Genomic DNA, 20363 nt, shown 5'->3' on the forward strand with positions numbered 1-20363 from the left:
GAGTTTAAGAATGAAACTTTATTAGACTAAATTTCACTGTCATGCCCATTCCTTCTACTCTTCTAAATGCATTTTGTTGGTAGCTGAAGACTGAGGGGAGATGTGTAATGTTATCTCATTTTACAGCAGAGGAAGCTAGGAAGTCTAAGAGAAGCCTAGTGGTAGGAGAGGAAGGAAGATTTTCAGATCTTGGGTAGCTGCTCTGTATGCTGAGGTACAATACTTTTTTAAAAGAAATTTAGATGTGCTAAATAAACCCACTATCTACTAGGACAACATTAGGCCAGAGGTAGTGATTAAAAAAAAAAAAAAAAGGCAAAGAACTACACTCCTCAAAAGAACAAGGCGAACACAGTAAAAAGAAAAAGGAGTAAAATCTGATGTAGTATTTTACTACATTAAAAGCTTACAGGAGGGAAAACTCAGAATGTAAACTTTCACATTTTTAGTCTCTTCCTGTGTTCTGTTTTGAAAAACATAGAGAGGTTTAAGCTGCATAGCTGGTTAGTAACACATTAAAGAAAAGAAGAAATCAAGAGAATTAAAAACATCATACCTCAACTACATAGCCCAGATCTCGCACATAATCTCGCTCTGTCTCCACTAATTCCTGTAGGACATAGCTACAGTGGAAAGAAAAAGGTGAACAAATATTAAAAAAATGAAACAGATTTTTCAAGAGGATTAATGGCATACAACTTTTTTGACATTTGCAGTCACATATGTTTGATAGACAGAACTGAAATGGAAGAATTAATGTACCTTGGTTCTTAGCAAGATACTGCTTTGACTTTGAAACTGGACAAGGCTTGCTTCTGTTTATCTAAAGTCAGATGTTTTCTTAAACATGACATTAAAATTAAACATTTAACTATTGTTTAAAATAAAATGCTATTAAGTCTTTGGTCTGGAGACTCTTAGCTATACGGATGGTTATTTCTAGACACAAGTTTAAAAAATTTGAAACCAGGCATGTTTTTATTCTACCATGGTAACAGTTTACTACTACATAGAGAAATTAAGCATGGGTTAGAATAGAATGAGAGGAATGACCATTTTTTTCAAGCCTAATAGACCTTTGGACATTTAAAGATCAGCATCTTCCCAAATAAATGATAGTGACATGCAGCGGAAGTCAAACATAGATATGACTAGAATTAAAAATCACAGATTGAATGTCACAGAGAAATGTGACCACATGCTTTGACATCTAATACAAGTCCTCCCACTTTCAGAGTAACAGCTTCTGCTGCCTGTTCAAAATAAGCATTGTTAAAAAAAATAAAAATAGTACAAAATTGGTCTTACTGTCGTCTTTTTAAGGAGCTGGATTTCCTTTCCTCCATCTCATCTATGGGTGACGAGGAGGATAGAAGGGAGTTATCTGAAGGGTTGAAGGACGGACTGCTGCTGTCACCTTGATCTACCAACAAGGAACTTGGACGGTCCTCCAGAGCCTGAGGAAGTATTCAAGACAGTCAGCAACAGAGATTTATTTCTCCTTTATTCACATGACACATTACAAGGTGCTGTATATAGCGATCTATGGGAGATCAATTACTTTAATGCATCTTGGCAAAGCAAGTCACAAGCCTCCAGGAAGCCAGGCGACAACATGGCCTTCCATGATAACTGAGCCTTTGAAGGACATTTGAGAAGTATATTTGGAATGACAGTCTTCTCTTCACAGGAAAATAAAGGAGCTGAACTGGTTTGAGCAGCAGTGGCTAAAAGTCAGACTCTCCTGCTCAGGATGCAAGTACTTCTATGGCAGGAGCAACACAAATGTGTCCTCATGGCCAAGGATTAAATTATATTTGTCAGATTTGACTTCTGGCATATACAAGTTACTTTCAACAATAAATAGGACATCTTACAAGGAGGTTTTTATGATGCTACATTTTTAACTCAAGAGAAGTGGTGTTCTCTGTGAGATGTTTTGGTTATATTAATAACTAGCCAAAAGAGCGTCTCAGTGAAGAAAATAATGACTTCTACTGCCAATGTTGTTTTTGAGCTTGTTCAGATCCTAGAAAAGAGTCCTTGTATCCTCTTCCAGATACACTATCTCCTTTCCACGACTCCACTGGCTTCTGTTTGTATAAAAGATGAAGAAGCAAGAGGAGGAAATAATACAAACATCTTCTATGAAGTATTCATTGGATTTCTTTAATTCAAGCCCATAATCTTGGATCAAGCTACAGCTATGTATCATATTTTCCTTGCATGTGATACAGCCTTATTGCAAGACACATTTACTTCACCGGGGTGGGGTACAGCTATAATCTTTTTTCTTTCCCCACAAAAAGTAAAAACTGATAATGATATGACTTGCCCAAAACCCAGGGGAAGCTGAACCTTGGCTGAAACTGTGAAATGAGAACATCTTCCCCAAGGGCTATATGCATGGATCATTAGGTTATATCCACGGCTAGGCAGTCTGAAAGAGGGACTATCAAACTTTCCATTTACCAAAGACTGTTGAATTTTCCCATAGATTACTTTGTATTCACCCTTCTGGTGTAAGAGAAGTAAAAAGCAAAGCTAATACTCAAGAGAGTACAGTAATTATTTTATGCAATAATGTAATTTTCTCTGAATGAGAGGACAGAAAATGTAATTTCTAGTTCTGAAAGTCAAAAGTGCTTCAATTTAGAATGAACCTGGAAAACATCAACCTCTGATAACATGGGGCTGCCATGCTGCAATTCTTTGCAGTTCTCACAAAGGCACTTCCTGCTGAGCCCAACAGGGGCTATGCTGCAAAAGCTGTATTTAAAGGTTTTGAGGAAATCCATAATTGCCGAGGGACCTCTTGAGCTCATATAACCCAATCTCAAACAGGGTCAGCCAGGGAAGCTGGACTTTGATTACAAATTTGTGCTATCAGGGTTACCTGCTTTACTGCTAACCTTGTAAGATTTGCAATACATTTAATTTCAGAGGGTCTTCTCATAAAAGTCTGTTAGTCTAAGATCTGGGTCTTTGCATTCATTCTACTAATAGGACATTTTCTTTTTACTAACAGGATATACTTAGAAGATGGTAAAAAATCTACTTTCTCCTTATTTATTGCTTTTTACTTCTCTATGTTGCCATTTACCTATTCAGTAACTGCTTTTACAAAAAAGTGTGTACAAAATGATCCCATACATCAACCCAGAAAATGACTTTTGAAACAGACAGCAAATTTTCTAAGTCGATGTAAAACATGGGGGTTTTCTTTGAGCAGCAAGCTGGGACTTGAAGACACAAGTTCTTTAGACACATGCACCCGCTGGTCAGTCTCACCATTTTACTCTTGACGAGCTCTTCAATCGCACTGACGAGTTCTGCAGCACTGGGCGTCTCGGAGCTTGTCGGCCGCACCAGCAGTCGAGAAGATGTCTGTGCAATGACACAAAGGAAGTAGAATCCCAGAGTTAGCCCAGGATCAAGGATCAATGGAATTCCTTCACTCCTCTCTCTTGTAGACAAAGGTACCTGACAGGTACTGCCAGTGTCATATAACACTAAGATCATCCCTTCCAACTTGAGCAGCTGGAGTTGGAAGTTTCCAGTAAACCCCACAGAAGTTAAATGCTGGGATAGAAATTCCTGTTCCTACATGCAATAGAAGTCGAGGAAATATAATTGCTGATAATTCCTGGCAAATAGCTATGAAACTTGCCTGAGCTGACCCAATGGACAACAGTTTGTTAACCCATTTTATTGCTGCTTAAACAAAGCAACAACTGCAGAACACTAAGAGAAATCAAGAAGACTTGAAATAAAGGAGGAAGCATTATTATGTTAAGAAAAAATATACCAATAACTCAGGGGCATTTACTTTTCTAAAAGAGCTGGAGTATATTGCCCAGATTCAGATGGGAAATTGAGCTCACCATTCCTTGTGCCATCCATTTTTCCCAATGGTATGTGTAGAGCACAGAAGATCTCTGGCCTCATAAGCTATAAAATGCCAGTTTATAGATACAACTGAAGGTAAAAGGTGTTCACAGTAAAGGAGTCTGGGAGAAGGCCATTAAATTTGGCCTCAGTAATTTGCAAACAGAGTTGTTTGCATATTACATTTATCATTTAGTAACTGGAAAGTGGAAACAGGGTGTAATATGAACTGTACTTCATATTACGAACAGCACAGTGAACATCATGCAGCACAGGGCAAGCTGTCCTGCAAACATTTCCAACAAACCGGGCAAAGGAACGGCACGAATAATGACTCAACACAAGAGGCTCTGCTCAAATCAAGCACGGGTGTAACAAGAATCCTCATAAGTAAACACAAAGAAAAAGAAAGAATATACAGATTTTAGATAGTTTGCCTTGTATTTGCCTTATTTGGAAAGGAAAACAGGGGCTGGGTAAGCAAAGGAAATACAGATAACTTTAAACGGAAAGATACGGGAACTGAGCCAAAGCAGAGACAGAACACAAGTCAACATAATGCTGCATCAGAGTTTACAAAAAGAGAAAACAAAAAGCGAAAATAATTAGTTTCATATTAACACAACTGATCTTGAAACTTTTATTACTGCTTATCCAAAAATTAAATGCAAACAACTTGTAAACTGCCACCAAATGCAAATCCATGACGTGCACAATGATTCTGCTGAATGAAAGAATGCATACAGTGTGCAGATGAGCTCTTAGGGGAGAAAATGGTTGTGTTATTTAGTCCTATTAGACAAATCGGCATGGCCTAGTACATGATGTTTGCATGCACACCAAAAACTGAGCAATCCCACAAGCTAACCTCTCTTTAAAGCAATTTACATGCTCCTGACATCTGACTGTTGACCAAGTTTTCCACAGCTGTGCCTGTATGTGGGTTTTCACTTTGGGTGCAGAGCTCAGCTTAGTCTTAAAAAACACTGTCAGTGTTGAAATCAGATTCTGGTTATGGTCTCTTTTATTGCTCTGTTGGGGTATGTGGAATGAATGGGAGGTAAAACTTCAGAACTGCGATTTCCAGTGCCTGTGGTTATATCACATTTTATCTGAAAAAGAAGGAGCTGCATAGATAAAACTCCTTGCTAACTTTCCTGGTGATGTACTCTGGGAGTAGAATAAATCCCTTTCCCAGAAAAGAAGGGAAAGCTGGAGGGAGCAACTGAGCTCACACAGGTATGAGATGCTGCTAGGAACCCACAGCAGGCTGGGAATGAAAAACCCAGCAAACAGGGATTTTCCAGCACTGAGCAGGAACTCTGGAGAAGAAGAAATGCTTGCAGGGAGGCAGAGATGAATGCCAAGCCTCTGAGGTCACAGAAAGAAGGAGACATTCCTCGGGATCTGGAGTAGCTGAGCAATCCAAGAAACCACCCAGCATGGCAGGAATGTGAAGAAGGGCTCCACCCAGAAGACAGACAACTAGGAACTTGTTTGCAAGCCTTTTAAAAATCAGTAACTCTATCAATAGAGCCAACTACCTTGTCCTGGATAAAACTTTGCTCTGGCTTCTCACTTCTGTGTTCCAATAAAGCATTTACTTTAGGTGCTGGAAGTTGGTGGTGTGTGGACTTCCATGAGGCACACACAACCTCCCAGGATGCCCCATGAGGGGACCTTTTGCCTCCCACCACAAAGGACAAACATTGCATAATAACAACACATTGCAGAAAAATCACTATTTAAGCGCTTTGAAAAATTATGGTATAATATTAACTTTACCAGGTTTTAACTTCTCCAAAGTCTTCTCTAAATGTAGTTTCAGCTACTTTAAAAACTCTCCCAACATGTTTTTACTGAAATGGATGCATGTTAACCTTTCAAGAAGTTGTGCTGGTTTTGGCTGGGGTAGAGCTAATATTTATCACAGTGGCTGGTATGGGGCAGCATTTTGGATTTGTACTAAAAGAAGTGTTGATAATGTACAGATGTTTTTGTTATTGCTGAGAAGGGCTTACAAAGAGCCAAGGCCTATTCTGCCTTTTTGTTCTGCCCTGCTGGTGAGGAAGCTGGGGAGAAGACACAGCCAGGACAGGTGACCCAAAGTGACCAAAGGGATATTCTAGACTATGTGACATAATGGTCAGTGCATAAAGTGGGGGGAAAGAGGAGGAAGGGGGGACATTTGGAGTGATGGAATTTTTCTTCCCAAGTCACTGTTACACCTGATGGGGCCCTGCTGTCCTGGAGATAGCGGAACACTTGTCCACCCATGGGAAACAGTGAATTAATTCCTTGGTTTGCTTTGTTTGTATGTATGGTTTTTGTTTAATCTCAATCCACATATTTTCTGTCTTTTGCTCAACCCATTCTCTCCCTGATTCCACTGCTGGGTGAGTAGAGCAAGCAGTTGGGTAGTACTTGGTGGCTGGCTGGGTTTAAACCACAACAGCAGTGAAAATAAAATTTCCAGGAAATGGAAAGCTACTTTAAGAGCCTTTCTCTACTGCGGTACGTGTATGACTTTGCACCAGAAATACACAAGTAACCAGACACTTGCTTACAAGCATATCCCTTCACATGAGTGTTCTTGCTATGTAAAAAAGTATATAATGAAATTAAGTTTTCTGTGAAGAATTTTTTATAATATTTGCATATCAATTGTTTTCTATCACTGAAGGAATACACAGATATGGCAGCTCATCAGCAAGAGCTTAAACATATTTTCACCAGTGTTATTTTCATCTTATTTCTAAATCTAAAACTGAGATTATTCTAGCAAGTAAACATTCTCTCAACCCTGAAGGCTGGCCTATTTTTGCTTGTTTTGTTTCAAGAATATTTCCCAATATATTAATTTCTCAACTCATATGTTACACTCTGTCAATTCAGGAAACATGTAGGAATTGAATACACACAGAGTATAAGAACCAGCCATTTTGATCCTACAAACAACAGCTTCAGAGATAAGTAGATTCCCACTAAAAGGCAGTGTTTTCAAAAGAAAAAAAAAAGAAGGAAAAAAAAAAGATAAATAAATAAGATCCACGGAAGTTATTCATAACATCTGCACCACTGAGAACAGAGAGCAAGCAATCACAAAATTAACTAACAATATTCAGTGCTGTAGATCACAAAGGTTAATAATTTTAAGGAGCAGAATGGCAAGAAAACAGTTATGTGCATATTTGCTGCAAAAGTCATAATTATTTCCATTTTAAACCTCTCTATTTCCAGACTTGATACTTACCACTTAAATGTCTGATCCAGGTTCAAAATTGAAATAAACTCTCTCAATGCATGAACATCATAACAATTAAGGAAAACAAATCATACACAAGTAAGATTTTCTTCATGCAGTTACAACCTACATCCAAAGTTTTATTACTGATGCAAAATTTTTACCTTCAATTTTAATGTGCCTTTGTTTGTGAAAAACAGATGGATTGGGTGCTGGTTTTGGCTGGGACAGAGTTAAATTTCTTCGCAGTAGCTGGTATGGGGCCATGTTTTGGATTTGTGGTGGAAGCAGTGTTGATAACTCAGGGGTCTTTTAGTTATTTCCGAGCAGAACTGACACAGCACCAAGGCCTTTTTTGTTTCTCACCACACCCCACCAGCGATAAGAATGGGGGCACAAAGAACTGGAGGGGACACAGCCAGGACAGCTGATCCCAACTGACCACAGGGATATTCCAGACCATATGGCATCTCCTCAGCATATAAAGCCGTGGGGAAGAAAAAGGAAGCGGGGGACATTTGCAACAATGGCATTTATCTTCCCAAGTCATTGCTACACCTGATGGAGCCCAGCTCTCCTGGGGATGGCTGAACACCTGCCTGTCCATGGGACGTAGTGAATGAACTCCTTGTTTCGCCTTGCTTGCGTGCAAGGCTTTTGCTTTACCTATTAAACTGTCTTTATTTCAACCCAAGAGTTTTTTCACTCTTTCCCTTCTGATTCTCATAGAACAGGGGAACAGGAACTGTGCTGGGCTTAGCTGCTGGCTGGAGTTAAACCATGACAATTATTACCCTTATTTGGCAATTCCTTTCTCTTGGGCATCCCCTCCTGCCCCCAACCCCAAAAAACCCAAGAATAACAAAAGGTATGATTATAAAACAATTAGACTCTAATCATGAAATATGGCATCAGCCAAAGTGATATAAATCATCCTGTGAGCACACAAAGCAGCCCATTTCCACATTTAAAGTGCTAGCAGAAAGATTGCTACACTTGTGCTTTTGAAACAGAGAAGGATTTAATTCATGCTCTTTTCATAGAGGGCAAAAGTGATTACTTCTGTCTACCATGGAACTGTATTATGCACATTTTCGAGACCTTTGGAAGAAGAAGAAAAGATAACAGACGTTATCTCATCCTGTGGAGCCTCCCCCACGCCCTGCTCCTACCTTGTCATCCTGGGAGTCGGGCTGGAGAAGACTGTGCTGCTGAATTGCCATGGGAGGAGGAAGCGGCACAGCATCTGCTCCCTCTTCGCCTTCCTCCTCTCCGCAGCTCTGCATGCCTGACGAGGATGACTTGGAGAGAGTGCCGCTGCTCAGCCCCTCGTTCCGACCCCTCTGTGAATAACAGCAAGATGTTCAAGCTCTGTTATCTCGACAGCATGAAGCTTGTTATCACATGTTCATTTTAAGGCTATTCTGTAGTTTCAGCTCTCTCCCAACAAGTCAAGGTGCTCCTACGAACACTCCTTAACGGAGGGGGAAAATGCAGATGCCAAAGACAGTTTTCAATGTTTGGTAAAAGCAAAATAATTCAAATACTAAGAAAAAGACATACAGCTGAAATTTACTACAGGAAAGTGCTATCCAACTTGTTTTCCAAGTTCAGTTCTGTATAGAGAAATGTGTATTTGAAATATGTATCTTGCTCTGTATCACAGCAAGACTTGTAGAGGATATAAAAAAACCCTATTACAACATGCAGTATTTAATCAATTATCCTTTCAGTCTCCCACAAGGAACTCTGATTTCAAGTACTCAAAGTTTAATGTACTGATCTCACAGGATAATTTATCTACCTTTACAAGAAGACAGCATAGATGGTTATTGTTTTTTCCTGACTTTAAGGCACGGCCTTAAATTTTTCCCTTCACTCAGAGAACTGAAGAATAACAGATACTGCCAAAACAATATTACAACTGCAGCACAGAGGGTCTCTTTCTACAGCCTGACATTCAAGGTCAGAGGCCAATATTCATTCCTAACTAACATCTCTCAATTCATCATTCTGCCAAGTGTTCAGTCTTTCCTTTCCTGCATTTACTGTGGAACTTGACTAGTGTTCCAAGTGTGTAGAAAAATATGTTGGGAGGAAGAAAAAAAAAAGCTGCAATAAATAAAAAATTGGGCAACTGAGACTGCTTTTCTGTATGGTAAGTACCAAAACCAACAGTCAGAGTCAATCTAATAAAAGGGAATAACATGCACCCAGCTGTGCCCTTGGAAGCAGTAACATGACATTCATTTCAGCCTGAACCACAGGTTTGTAACAGAGAATTTGGCTCTTGTCTATACCTAACTGGAGGCCAGCTTTGTTCATACATGAGATTCAGACTTCGAAGGAGAGGCACATGTTTGTGGGAAGAAGGGAAGCCCTTCAGTAGATGTCCTTGATGGTAAAATTTGGCACAGTTCACCATTTCTTCCTTCTCTCCAATGAAAACTGCCATGCATGTTATTTGACTAGTGGTGCAGGGCCTGCACTGAAGAACCAGTAATTTTTCTGTGCTCTGACTCTTATGCAAGGTGCAATTAGAGCTTTAAGCAGTTAAGCAGCTCTGCCTACACTTTCCCTGATCCATCAACAAGAAAAGCAAAGGAAATACAAAATAACCTGATTATTCCCAGACCTTGAAGCCCCTTTACTCAAAGTCACTTTCTTAATTAGTGTAAGAGAGTAAAACCAAAGGACAACCTTTTATTCTCCCGTTTCTCTTTTTAAATTACAGGTGCTTCACTGACATTCAGAGGGCACAGACTGTCCCTGGCCCAGAACTCGTGCAAAGCACAGCAGTGAAGGATAAGCACAGGGCACGTAACGCTCTGCTCCACTGCTCGACAGTCAGCTGAGGAGACAACCTTCACCTGGCAACATTTGGTTCCTCGAAAAACAAACCCACAAGCCTTGGGAAGCTGCCTTGAGCACTCACCTCTTCAACAGTTTCATCTTGTGGGGTTGCCGCGCTGTCGTCGGAGTCCTTCTGAGAGCCTGCATCGGCACTTTTACGGACCTCTCTGCTCTTCTTATGCTTGTGGGCCAGTTTTTTGACATGCCCATCTGCTTTCCCACTGCTAAGGCGCCTCACAGGACTGGTGAGCCATTTCCTCAGGGTGTTGCCAGGGCGCTTGGGGCCCGGGGAGCTTTGAGCACCGATCATGTGGGGCTGAAGGGACGTCACCGAAGCGGGAGGACTGGCATCATTGCTGGAGACTGAAAGGGAGTCTGGAAAAAACAACAAGGGGAGCACTTTAAAGCTGAAGCACTGGCAAGTGAGAAATGAGGCAAATGGATGTATGCAATAAAGGATATGGAACTGAATTTATGGACAAATCAATGAGTTTTTTTTTGAGCTAACCTAGCCTTTAATGACACTGCAACTATCAGTGGTCATGCTGCACATGGCCATCCACGCATAAGCACCACTGATGTGTTTAGAATAGTCAAGCTCCATTAAGTTGTTCCTGCCTCAACTATAATTCCTGCTTCCCACTGCTGATGCTTATTTGATAGTGGATTATACTTTCCTTGTCATGTAACTTTATGGAAGGATATGCTTGTTCTATCTTTTAATGTTTATTGCTTTGAGCAAAGACATGAAGGGTAACAATAATTGCCTCAATGAGATAAGCAAATCATTTTTCAAACACCAAATTTAATTACAAATGCTCCAATTACTTTTGTTATTTATATATTTCCCCTACCCTTGGGGTAGAGGGAAGAAGAAACCAGAAGACTGCTAAATGTCTGTCTTAAATTTTGTCTTAAATTTCCTCTGAGTTTTGGCTTTGTTTTGTTTGTTTCTTAAAAAGGCACAAAGCAATGTTTAAAAGCCCACTTGCTGAAATCTCAGGATCAGCAGTAGTTCTCAGCATGACACGCTTGAAGTTCTGTAATGAAACAAAGGATACACTTTTCTCAAGCCATAGTTAAATGTGCATGCGGCCAAAAACACTTTCCCACCAAGGTTCCTGTCACTTGACCAGGACTGTATGCTTACGATGAACACCCACTGGTTAGCTATTGTGAGACTAGATTTCTTTTTTTCTCCATGCAGCACAATGCTGTTTTCCCCGAGCAATTCTCTTTTCCTAAAAATGCACTTTTAAATTTTTTTTTTTTTTTGCAGGGGTGGGGGGTGGGGGTGGAAGGTGAAGTGGGGGCCTGGAAACATTCTTGCAACACCACTCTTATAACTATTGTCTACCACTACTGCAGAGCAAGACTATCCTAGGTTGTTAAATATGGGGGTTTCTCCTTCCCCGCCCCTGTGTATGCACTTTTGCAGACAGATAGTTTATATAAGGATGACATAAATAATGTTTTGTTGAATGTTTCTACTGCTGCAAGTTAAATGCAGTGCTTGTGCTTCTTGAAGCTTGACACAGATGTTCAGGCCACCTTTTCTTGCACCTTTTCCCTAAGAGGTGTATTGCCAGTCTGACCAGAGATAGTCTGAATTTTGCAGAATAATATGGTCACATTGTTGTAGCAATACACTTAATCATGAACATCCAAATTCTTGGATCCACACACAAATATGTGAGGCTGTTCCATTTCCACAGAGCACTAAGTGCGAATGATGGTTTTGAATGGAGATGGGGAAAGAGACATAAAATGTGGATATAAAAAGTTAGGACTTTTTATTTTTCCTTCATGTTCAAGCTGTTTCACAAAGGGCACACTTCACTGGAATCCAAACTGTGATCTATCATGCTGTTTATTAAAATGTTTCTCTGTTCCAATAAAATCCATGGCATGTCATCATTAAGATACATCAGCTCTGATGCCAAGAACATTTGTAGCTTATACTGTATGAACACATATATATTAACTGCTGTTAACCACCACTTTCATCATGTTTCCACAAAGCTGAAGATAAACAAACTTTATAAATCATACTTTCAGTCTAACAAGCTAGTTGCTAACTCTTTAAACCAAGTCACATCTGCAGAATTATCTTCCAGCAACAGCTGTAGTGTGCATAGGTAAGGAGAGTTCACATGGTGCCATTAACCTGGCTTCAAGGCTCTAAGTAATGGGTATTAGAAAAAAGCAGATGCAGAGCAACACTAGTTGTCTTTGTCTCTAAATCTTGGGAGAGCAGTGCTAAGAACTGCTGCATTATTTTCTTGCTGAAGTAGAAAGCATAAGGAAGAAATTAATTATCTATAACAATGGTTTTTAGCTTGCAATCTGAGTATCCCTCAAGGCACCAAAATTACTGCTTAAGGGTTCTCAGCACATATGCAAGAAAAGCAAGCCTATTAGCCATCAGCATCCACGTCATGACAGATTTTTTACTTTATAAAAAACACCCTGATCTGCTTATTAAAAAAATTCCAAACAAAACTTGCATCCATCTGCAAGCTCTCCACAGGAATCCAAACAATCTCCTGTTAGACCACTGTAAGAATTTAGTTTTACTGGTCTTTCACCAAACTTATCTTTACTGTATCATGCATTTTAATTATTTTCAGATGCCTTCTTTCAGAAATTACAGCAAACATCAGCTGATGGATATTTCAATAAATAACCTTCTGCTACTCTGCTAGTGGACTACAGAGGATGGGAAAACAGTGGTGGTGTTCTTGTAAGTAAGTTTCTTAAAGCACAAACTAAATGCCTCGTTTCCAAAACTCCCAAGCTTGAAAATGTTATAACTACTCAGCCAAATTTTTCTTTCATTTGTATATAGTTTCCTCTCAATAACAGTTCATACAAGGTTCCTTCCACACAAATAAAATAGAGAACATTCACTCGTTTACATAAGAAGAAAAAAATTAAGCCTTTGTAGAAGTTCACCATGTACTGTTCTGTATTTCTATATCTGTTGCATTTCTTTCCTTTGCAGTTACTGCTTTCTAACAAAAAGGCAGCATGGTAACTATTGCATACGACTGACTTTTACATAAAGATGCCTATTCCTAAGCATGTAACATGCCTCCAGTTAATAAACCCCTTCTTTTTATAAAGTGTTCCACCTCCTCAGATTTTCACACATCCTTCTGAAAAACTACATTTAGCAACTACCGAATTTCTTGTAAAACCAAGCAGTACAGGACAGAGGCCCTGAAACTATGGAAGGCAATTTGTATTTTTGGAATTATATTTGTATAACTGTACTTTTATTGTACCACTCCTAACTCTTAACCCAAGTCAGCCAAGAGTTTGTGGGCAGGAGGAGGGAAAAGAGCGTGGAGAAATACGTACCCTCTGCTCAAGCAGAGAGGATCTAAGAGACAAAACAATGTAAGCCAGACATGTTCCACAGCACATACTTCAGCCATATCCTCCCACACAACATTAGTTTTCATTTGGCGTGCAGCATGTAACTGCTTCTTATCTTCCCTTCTGCATGACTTATTATGAAATCTGTACTGAAGTATTATTAGGGCTTCAGGGAATCACAAAAGTGGACATCATATAAGTAGTACACCAAAATGATAACACTGTTCCACTTTGCTCTTTAAAGCTTGAAATCACTCAGAGAGAAGGAAAAACCAAAGGTTGGGGACCTCTGGAGCTCAGCTAGACCATACCCACTGCAGAGTGTACAGGGCTGCGTCCAAGCAGGTTTTAAGTATCTCCTGAGAAGGAGACTCCACAACCTTTCAGGGCAGACTATCTTAGTGCTCTGCCAGCCTCACAGTAAAGCAGCTCTTCCTCACATTCAGATGGACTTTTCTGTGTTTCAGTTTGTTCCCATTGCTCCCTGTAACTGACACCAAAAAGAGCATGGCCCCATTTTCCTGAAACCCACTTTTAAGATACTTGTATGCATTGATAACACCTCTTTTAAAAATAAATAAAAATACTTCACTGCTATAAAAGCATCAGCTTAAAGACCAAATTTTATTTTAAAAGCCATTAAAAAAAATAGAGATTTAAAATCATCAGTGTTTACCTGAAAAGAATAGCAACCCACTAGGCCTCTTCAGAGATCAGCTCTTTTTACTCTTCCTTAAATTTGCAGAAAACATCTCTAAAGCCTCATAGCTGAGTTACCACTCACTAGAAATATTCCATGTCAGAGTTTTCCCAGTGAGACCCTTTACCATTTATTTTCCCATCCCACCTCAGCCAACAGGCATCCAGATTTTCCACTTACTTACTCCCATCTGTTTCCTCAGGACCCCAGTAACAATACTGAAGTACAGCCATGTACAAAACCTGGGTGCCTGTGTTCATGTATTAATGTAGAGGCATTGCCAGGTCGAAGCATTAGGGAATATCAATATCCAATACAAGCATTTTCAAGAGCACAGAATGACCTTTCACCTTCACTGTGAGAAGAGCCCCATGGGAGTGTCTCATTTCTCCCTGTCCCATCACTATATATGACTTTTATCTATATAATTAGGGATACAGACTTGGTTTGATTGATTACCATGCTTGGGATTGTTTACACTAAATCAGCTTTGTTTCCTTTATGACTACATAGAAAATTATTTTTCTAGCGTTGCTCAAGAATATTTTATCACTAAGACACACTAAGAGGAAAAAAGGAGTATTCAAAATTGAATTGAGAACCACATGGAATTTTAAAACCAAAACAGATGGAATAAATTTGGGGTATGCTAACCCCAAATGTGTTTCAAGTACAGTAAACTTTCTAGTGAGAATCAGACTCCCTTTTAGAAAAAGATAAATGAAACAGATGGACATCTTGGAGAGAAGAAAAACCCAGCTCACATATAGCAGTCACACACAGCAACACCAACCCAACAAGAAACCATTGAATTTAATAAAATCGTTACTTGTTCAAGTAGGGAAAGTCGTGCAATTCAGTAAAGTACTTTCAAAAACCTAACGGATGAGCTTTGTTTTATAATTCATAGCCACAATAAGAAGCCATTTAAGTGCCATTTCCCTGAAAGTAAAAACCACATATGTTGCTCTGGCAGTGAGGTCAGAGGGTTCACTCAGAGTCCATAAATATATTTTTGAAGCTAAAGGGCAGGCAGCATGGGTTCTGACCCCCTCAAACTAGAAGATAAAGTTACCTCCAACAAACAGGCAAATTTTTGAAATGGGAAGGGAAATGGGAATTCTCATTCTAGTCCCAGCTTTCTTAACACTAGAAACATGCACATCTGTGATTAATAAACTGCTTTTTTTCCCTAAAAAATAAATCAGCCATGTTAAGCTAGTTGATGACTTGAAAGACTCTGCTTCATATTAACTATTTCCACATTGCTGTTTTTTGAGTTTTACTGCAAGGGGCTACAGAACCCCTGACTCCTTTACCTAGGGATCCAAACTAAATCTGCTTGATGCTCTGCACCTCTAAACAAAGAATGCTCCAAAATAAAAAATAAGAACATTTCACAGTCTCTGGACTGTGAAACAGCAATGGGGCAAAACTGAAAAATGGAACAAAGCAAACTTAGTAACCTTGACTGGCACGTCATTCTGCCACTGCAGATCTGCCATCCACCACGGACTTCAGGGAACAAAAACTCAACCAATCAACCAATCAAAAAAAGCCCAGAAAACTCATCAGGAGAAATCAGCCAGCTGATCAATAAGATCTGCTGCAGGTACATTATGAGTGTTTGGGGAAAAGGGCTGTTTGTTGGTACAAAACACAGAGAGCAGAAATCTACGGTGATACACTTTAAGGTTTAATATGCAAGATGCAGTTGACAAGCATCTAATGACAGAAGTTCATAAAAGCCTGCCTGCAGGTTTGTTATTAGATGAGATGAGGAAGGCATGAAAAAAAAGAGTGCGAGGATTATTTTAGTCATGGACACATGTGCAGTTTCTGCCTGGAAACTGCTTTTCAGGTAAGAGGTTACCAATCTGCCACGTACAAGACCATTCAGATAACTTTTATGTGTCAGGAAGTTTATTTCTCTCCTGCTGGGTATCTTCTTAAAAATATCTTCACTGCCTTTATTTTGCAAACCAGTACTGGAATGTACATCAAAAGGCATTAGATGTGTTTCAACTTTTAAAAAGCTGTCATAACAGCAGTTACCATTTACAGACAATGCAGCTCAAGCATTATCAGCCTTGCAAATGAGGCATTTCCACCATGCCCTTTGGGAAGCATGAATTTCACTTGTGAGGTAGAGCAATATAAATCGCATAAAACTAGTTTCTTTAAAAAATTTTTTAAATATCAAAATGCAGAAAGCTAGTCCTCAATACATGGAAGAAAATCCCTCAATCATCTTTGTGTTGGAACAAACAGTGCCTTTATCTCTGGTCAGCAAACCTTTCTTGTCATTTATTTCAAGTTATGCATTATGCTGAAATACCAGTTAGTAATCTTTTTAGTATGTGAACAAAGAGTTTAAGTCCTTAGCACATCTTCCCTGATTAATAAATTATCTATATTAATTTTGACTGACACAGGCACTAGTGCAGAGCACTTTCACATATATGCAATAATTAAATCTTCCACATCATCAAAAGCTGATTATCTTGACATCATATAGACTGGAATTCTAAGCTTGAGGCTAGATAGTCTTCAGCTTTTCTTAATGACATACTAAACTGCTCAACAAGCAATTAAAAAAAACCCCAACCCTGCCCCTAAGACTGTCATCTTAATGACTTCCAAAGATCTTTCTAATACTGAGAAAAGTCATTCAATAAACATATTTGCAACTGCACCAGATAAAGGAATGAAGAAAACCTTTGAGAGTAAGAGCAAAAAGAATACACTGTTCATTTTAATTAAAAAATTAGTGGCAGAAGCCTGAAAGGTTTAACACACTTATATTATTGTTATGTTATCATTACTTTTTCTTAATATCTTCTCCTGCCTTCCTACGCCATAAATTTAAAACCAAGTTTTTGTAAACCAAGGTTTTTCAAGGTTTTACATTTAAGCTTTTAATTAGTTTCACATGCATTACAGAGTGTACACAGAGAGAGCTGCAAATACAACTACTATCTGTGAGCTAAACACCATCAAAATTCAGATGGGGAAAAATCCTCCTCTTAGAACAACTTTGCATCCACACTTGTGTTGTTGGTTTTTGGGGTTTTTAAGCAGGAAGAAGGCATGACAATGTGCCAGAAAAAATCTTCTGAGGTTAACAAAACTAGTTCTGTTTGTGCTTCCTGGAATTCAGACTACAGGGAAATAAAACCTCAAATCTAAATCTTGAATACTCCTACAAGCACAAGGCAGCACTACAAAAAGGGACAGTGGACTTTGTGGGGCATTACATTCTTTGCAATAAGCTGTTATTCTCTCCTGTTTCTGGAGAAAAAATACATTTTGTGTCACAAGTAGGAAGTATTAAGACTTAGACTGCTGAAGTTTAGTTTCACACTTTGTGAAAACCACAAGCTTTTAATAGATTAAATCTCAGCTTTCCTCTATGCAGCTTATATTTTAATGGGCAGTGTCTGGATTTCAAGTCTAGTCTTTTGGCCACCTGTTTGTTCAGATTTTAAGACAACTACATCCATGTGCCTGGCAGGACACGCCAAGGACAGATTTATGTAATTTAGCACTGTTTCTCAGTCAAGTTCTCACTCTATGTCAGTGTACTGAGCTATCCCCCTTTCCAGATCAAAGCCTGATTATTTAAATATGATTGTCTCCCAATAAAAGAGAGGGTGCATTTCCCCTAACCACTAACTGCACAGGCACTTGCATGCTTTCTTGTAAGGGCTAATGAATAGAAACATGTTCTAATTTTCAGGCAAAGGTTTCTCCTTTTTGTCCACAACCTCCAGCGAGTTCCCTCAGGCCAACTGGGGCCATCATCCAGTTACTTATCTCTTGCACTTCACCTGTGCCTCCCCTCACAGGACATCATTTTACACCAGTGTGAAGGAGCACAGAAGATTATTTGCTCTGCAGACCTACAATAGGCAAGATTTTTAGTGACAGATTTAAGTTACATACTAAGAACTCCCTCATAGGGGCTGACACATACCATGTAATGCAAGAAAATTAAGGTGACACCCTTCTTTCCATTAAATAGTTGAGAAGGTTCTTCAGAGTAAATAGTCAAAGAAAATTATAGAAATACCGCTTTTCTATATTAGCAAGCAGGTTTTCCCACAATACCAATGTATTTTCCCTATTTCACTTTAAATACAGATCAAATTTATCAATGTTTCACAAAGACTCTACTACATTACTCCTTTTCAAAACATAGGCATTTTTGAGCTTTACTACAGAGACACAAATGTTTTAAACTGTCTGTAAATGCTATTTGAGCCAGATGCCCAGTATCAGGTATATATCCAACTATTACAGGACAACCAAAGCAGAAGATCTGACGAAGACAAGGCCCAACCACTCCTCCCTCCAGAAGAAGGGATACAGCAGGAATGACTGTTCCAGGCCCAGGGCTGGTCCCTCCTCAGTACCCCAAGCTGCAAGGAGCTGTGCAGAGCTGCTCTAGCTGCTCCCCAGCACTGCTGCTGCTGCTGGAGAGTTGAAGAACCCAGCAGAGGAAGCTGTGGAGGGCACAATCCAGCTACTGAAGCAGTGGGAGCTGGCAGCACTCGCCCCCTTCCAACTGCTTCATCCATGGCACAGCCCTCCCCGCCTTTGACAAAAACAGACAGGCCACCCAGGGCGGGGAAATGACATCTGAGGCAAAGAATGGAAAAGAGGGAAGGAGAAACTTTGGGCCTGGGCCTCGCAGGCAGCACTGGTACTTATGACATTGGGCAGAGTTTAGCTGACTGCTGACAATCCATTGGCCTTGTGCTTGCCCTGTGCAGCCCACCTCCCAAGAGCCATGCTAAGGGATGCCAGCAGCAAAGATGCAGCTCTGCTCGTGGCAGAGAGCTGTATGTCACACACTACGAACGGGAACCACTCCTGACAAGATTCGTGACGAGCAGTTTCAGATTTTAATTGGGGAAACTGCAAAATTAATTCTGCTCATCTGTTACTGAGCTGTAGGGGTTTTATCATCTGCTACTCTAATTTTTGCTGTAAATTTTCACTCAGAAACGGATAAAAATAAGCTCCAGTCCTAGAAATACAGCTCTGAAGCAGCAAAGCAGCTCATCTGATACGCTTTGTGCATCAGTCCAGAAGACAAAGATTAAGAACAGACATGAAGCAAAAATGTCCATATCAGTACAGATAACAGAACAGAAAAGGGGGTGGAAAAGGATGCATTCAGCAAGCCCTCAGCTCTGCTGAAAGCAGAGAAAGCTCTGGAGGAAGGGAGGGAGAGAAGCAAGTCTGCAGAACTTGCATGAGGAAGAATCATGATCTCAGATGTTATTTAAAGCAACACATGCCATGCTTCCCTCTGCAAAAGCTCAGCAATGCAGGGCATCCCACTGGAAGGAATTTATCCTATGCAGATTTTGAAACAGCCCCCAGCACATCAAGAAAAAGGTTGTATACTGCTAAGACATTGCAAAAGCAAGTTTCAGCAAGTCTGATCTCCAAAGGAAATACGAGACACAATTCTGCTGTACTTCTGAAATTGAGAATGTACACACAGGGAGGAAATTAGCTTCCACCACTTTATGTAATCAATATAAACAAGTCCCACAATTACAAAGGCAAAAGCTAACTCCACACAAAAGCTGAAAAAATGCTGAGCCAAAGTATTTTTTCCTTTTGTCCAGAAGTTTGAAAAAACTGGAGCAAGTATAGCCTCTGCCATGTATCTACAAATGCATGACCTCTAGAAAATGAAAGTAGATGCATTTTATTCTCTCTTGAAATGCCTTAAAAAATTCCAACACTTGAGAAAACCTCCAAAAATTCTCTAGTAAAACTGACAGAATATATGATGAGTCAATAAACACTTTAAAACACAAAAGGGTAAATACTATTAACAATTGCTAAGCATATCTTCAAGTGCACTAGTAAAGTTTATAAAGAGACCGTACACAGTGTTACTATATTGTTACAAAAACAAATGAACTTAAAGAAATAATGTCTTTATCAAGTTTCATTTGTTTTAAATCCCTAAGTTATTAGACTACTTGTACTAAAAAAATACTTTTTTTCCTGTTCACCTACTGCAGTTACACATTAACCTAAATACACATAATAATCCAACAGCGATTTTAAAAATCTTTTTTTCCCCATCCTCTTGATTCAAAGCAGAAGAGCTCATTAGAACAACTAGCAATTGTTTGAGCCACAGCTTTAGCAACAGCTGTACAAACACATCAATCTCAAGTCAGGAACTCTGCCATATGCTCAATAATAATAATATACTCATACTGTTTAGCTTTGGGGCTATTACAGTAACTTTGGTCATTTTCTCTTTCC

At 39.5% G+C, this 20363-nt stretch overlaps 1 protein-coding gene and 1 long non-coding RNA gene across 2 annotated transcripts in view; one reads left to right on the top strand and one right to left on the bottom strand.

Moving 5' to 3' along the window:
- The window catches only part of TRIO (trio Rho guanine nucleotide exchange factor), a gene marked incomplete at its 5' end in the record, with an annotated part of 243148 nt that overhangs the window by 23302 nt on the left and 199483 nt on the right, over positions 1 to 20363 (bottom strand). Inside the window, 5 exons of the mRNA XM_083866631.1 lie at positions 557 to 623; positions 1309 to 1457; positions 3292 to 3387; positions 8305 to 8475; positions 10068 to 10360. Coding sequence (XP_083722757.1) covers positions 557 to 623; positions 1309 to 1457; positions 3292 to 3387; positions 8305 to 8475; positions 10068 to 10360 — 776 coding nt within the window. The remainder of the gene's footprint in view (positions 1 to 556; positions 624 to 1308; positions 1458 to 3291; positions 3388 to 8304; positions 8476 to 10067; positions 10361 to 20363) is intronic.
- LOC310912290 overlaps positions 1 to 20363 on the top strand; it is a 174552-nt gene that overhangs the window by 23255 nt on the left and 130934 nt on the right. The gene's annotated exons all lie outside the window — the stretch shown is intronic.

This window comes from Zosterops lateralis (genome assembly GCF_965231275.1).
Source record: "Zosterops lateralis genome assembly, chromosome: 1".
NCBI classification, from domain to species: domain Eukaryota; kingdom Metazoa; phylum Chordata; class Aves; order Passeriformes; family Zosteropidae; genus Zosterops; species Zosterops lateralis.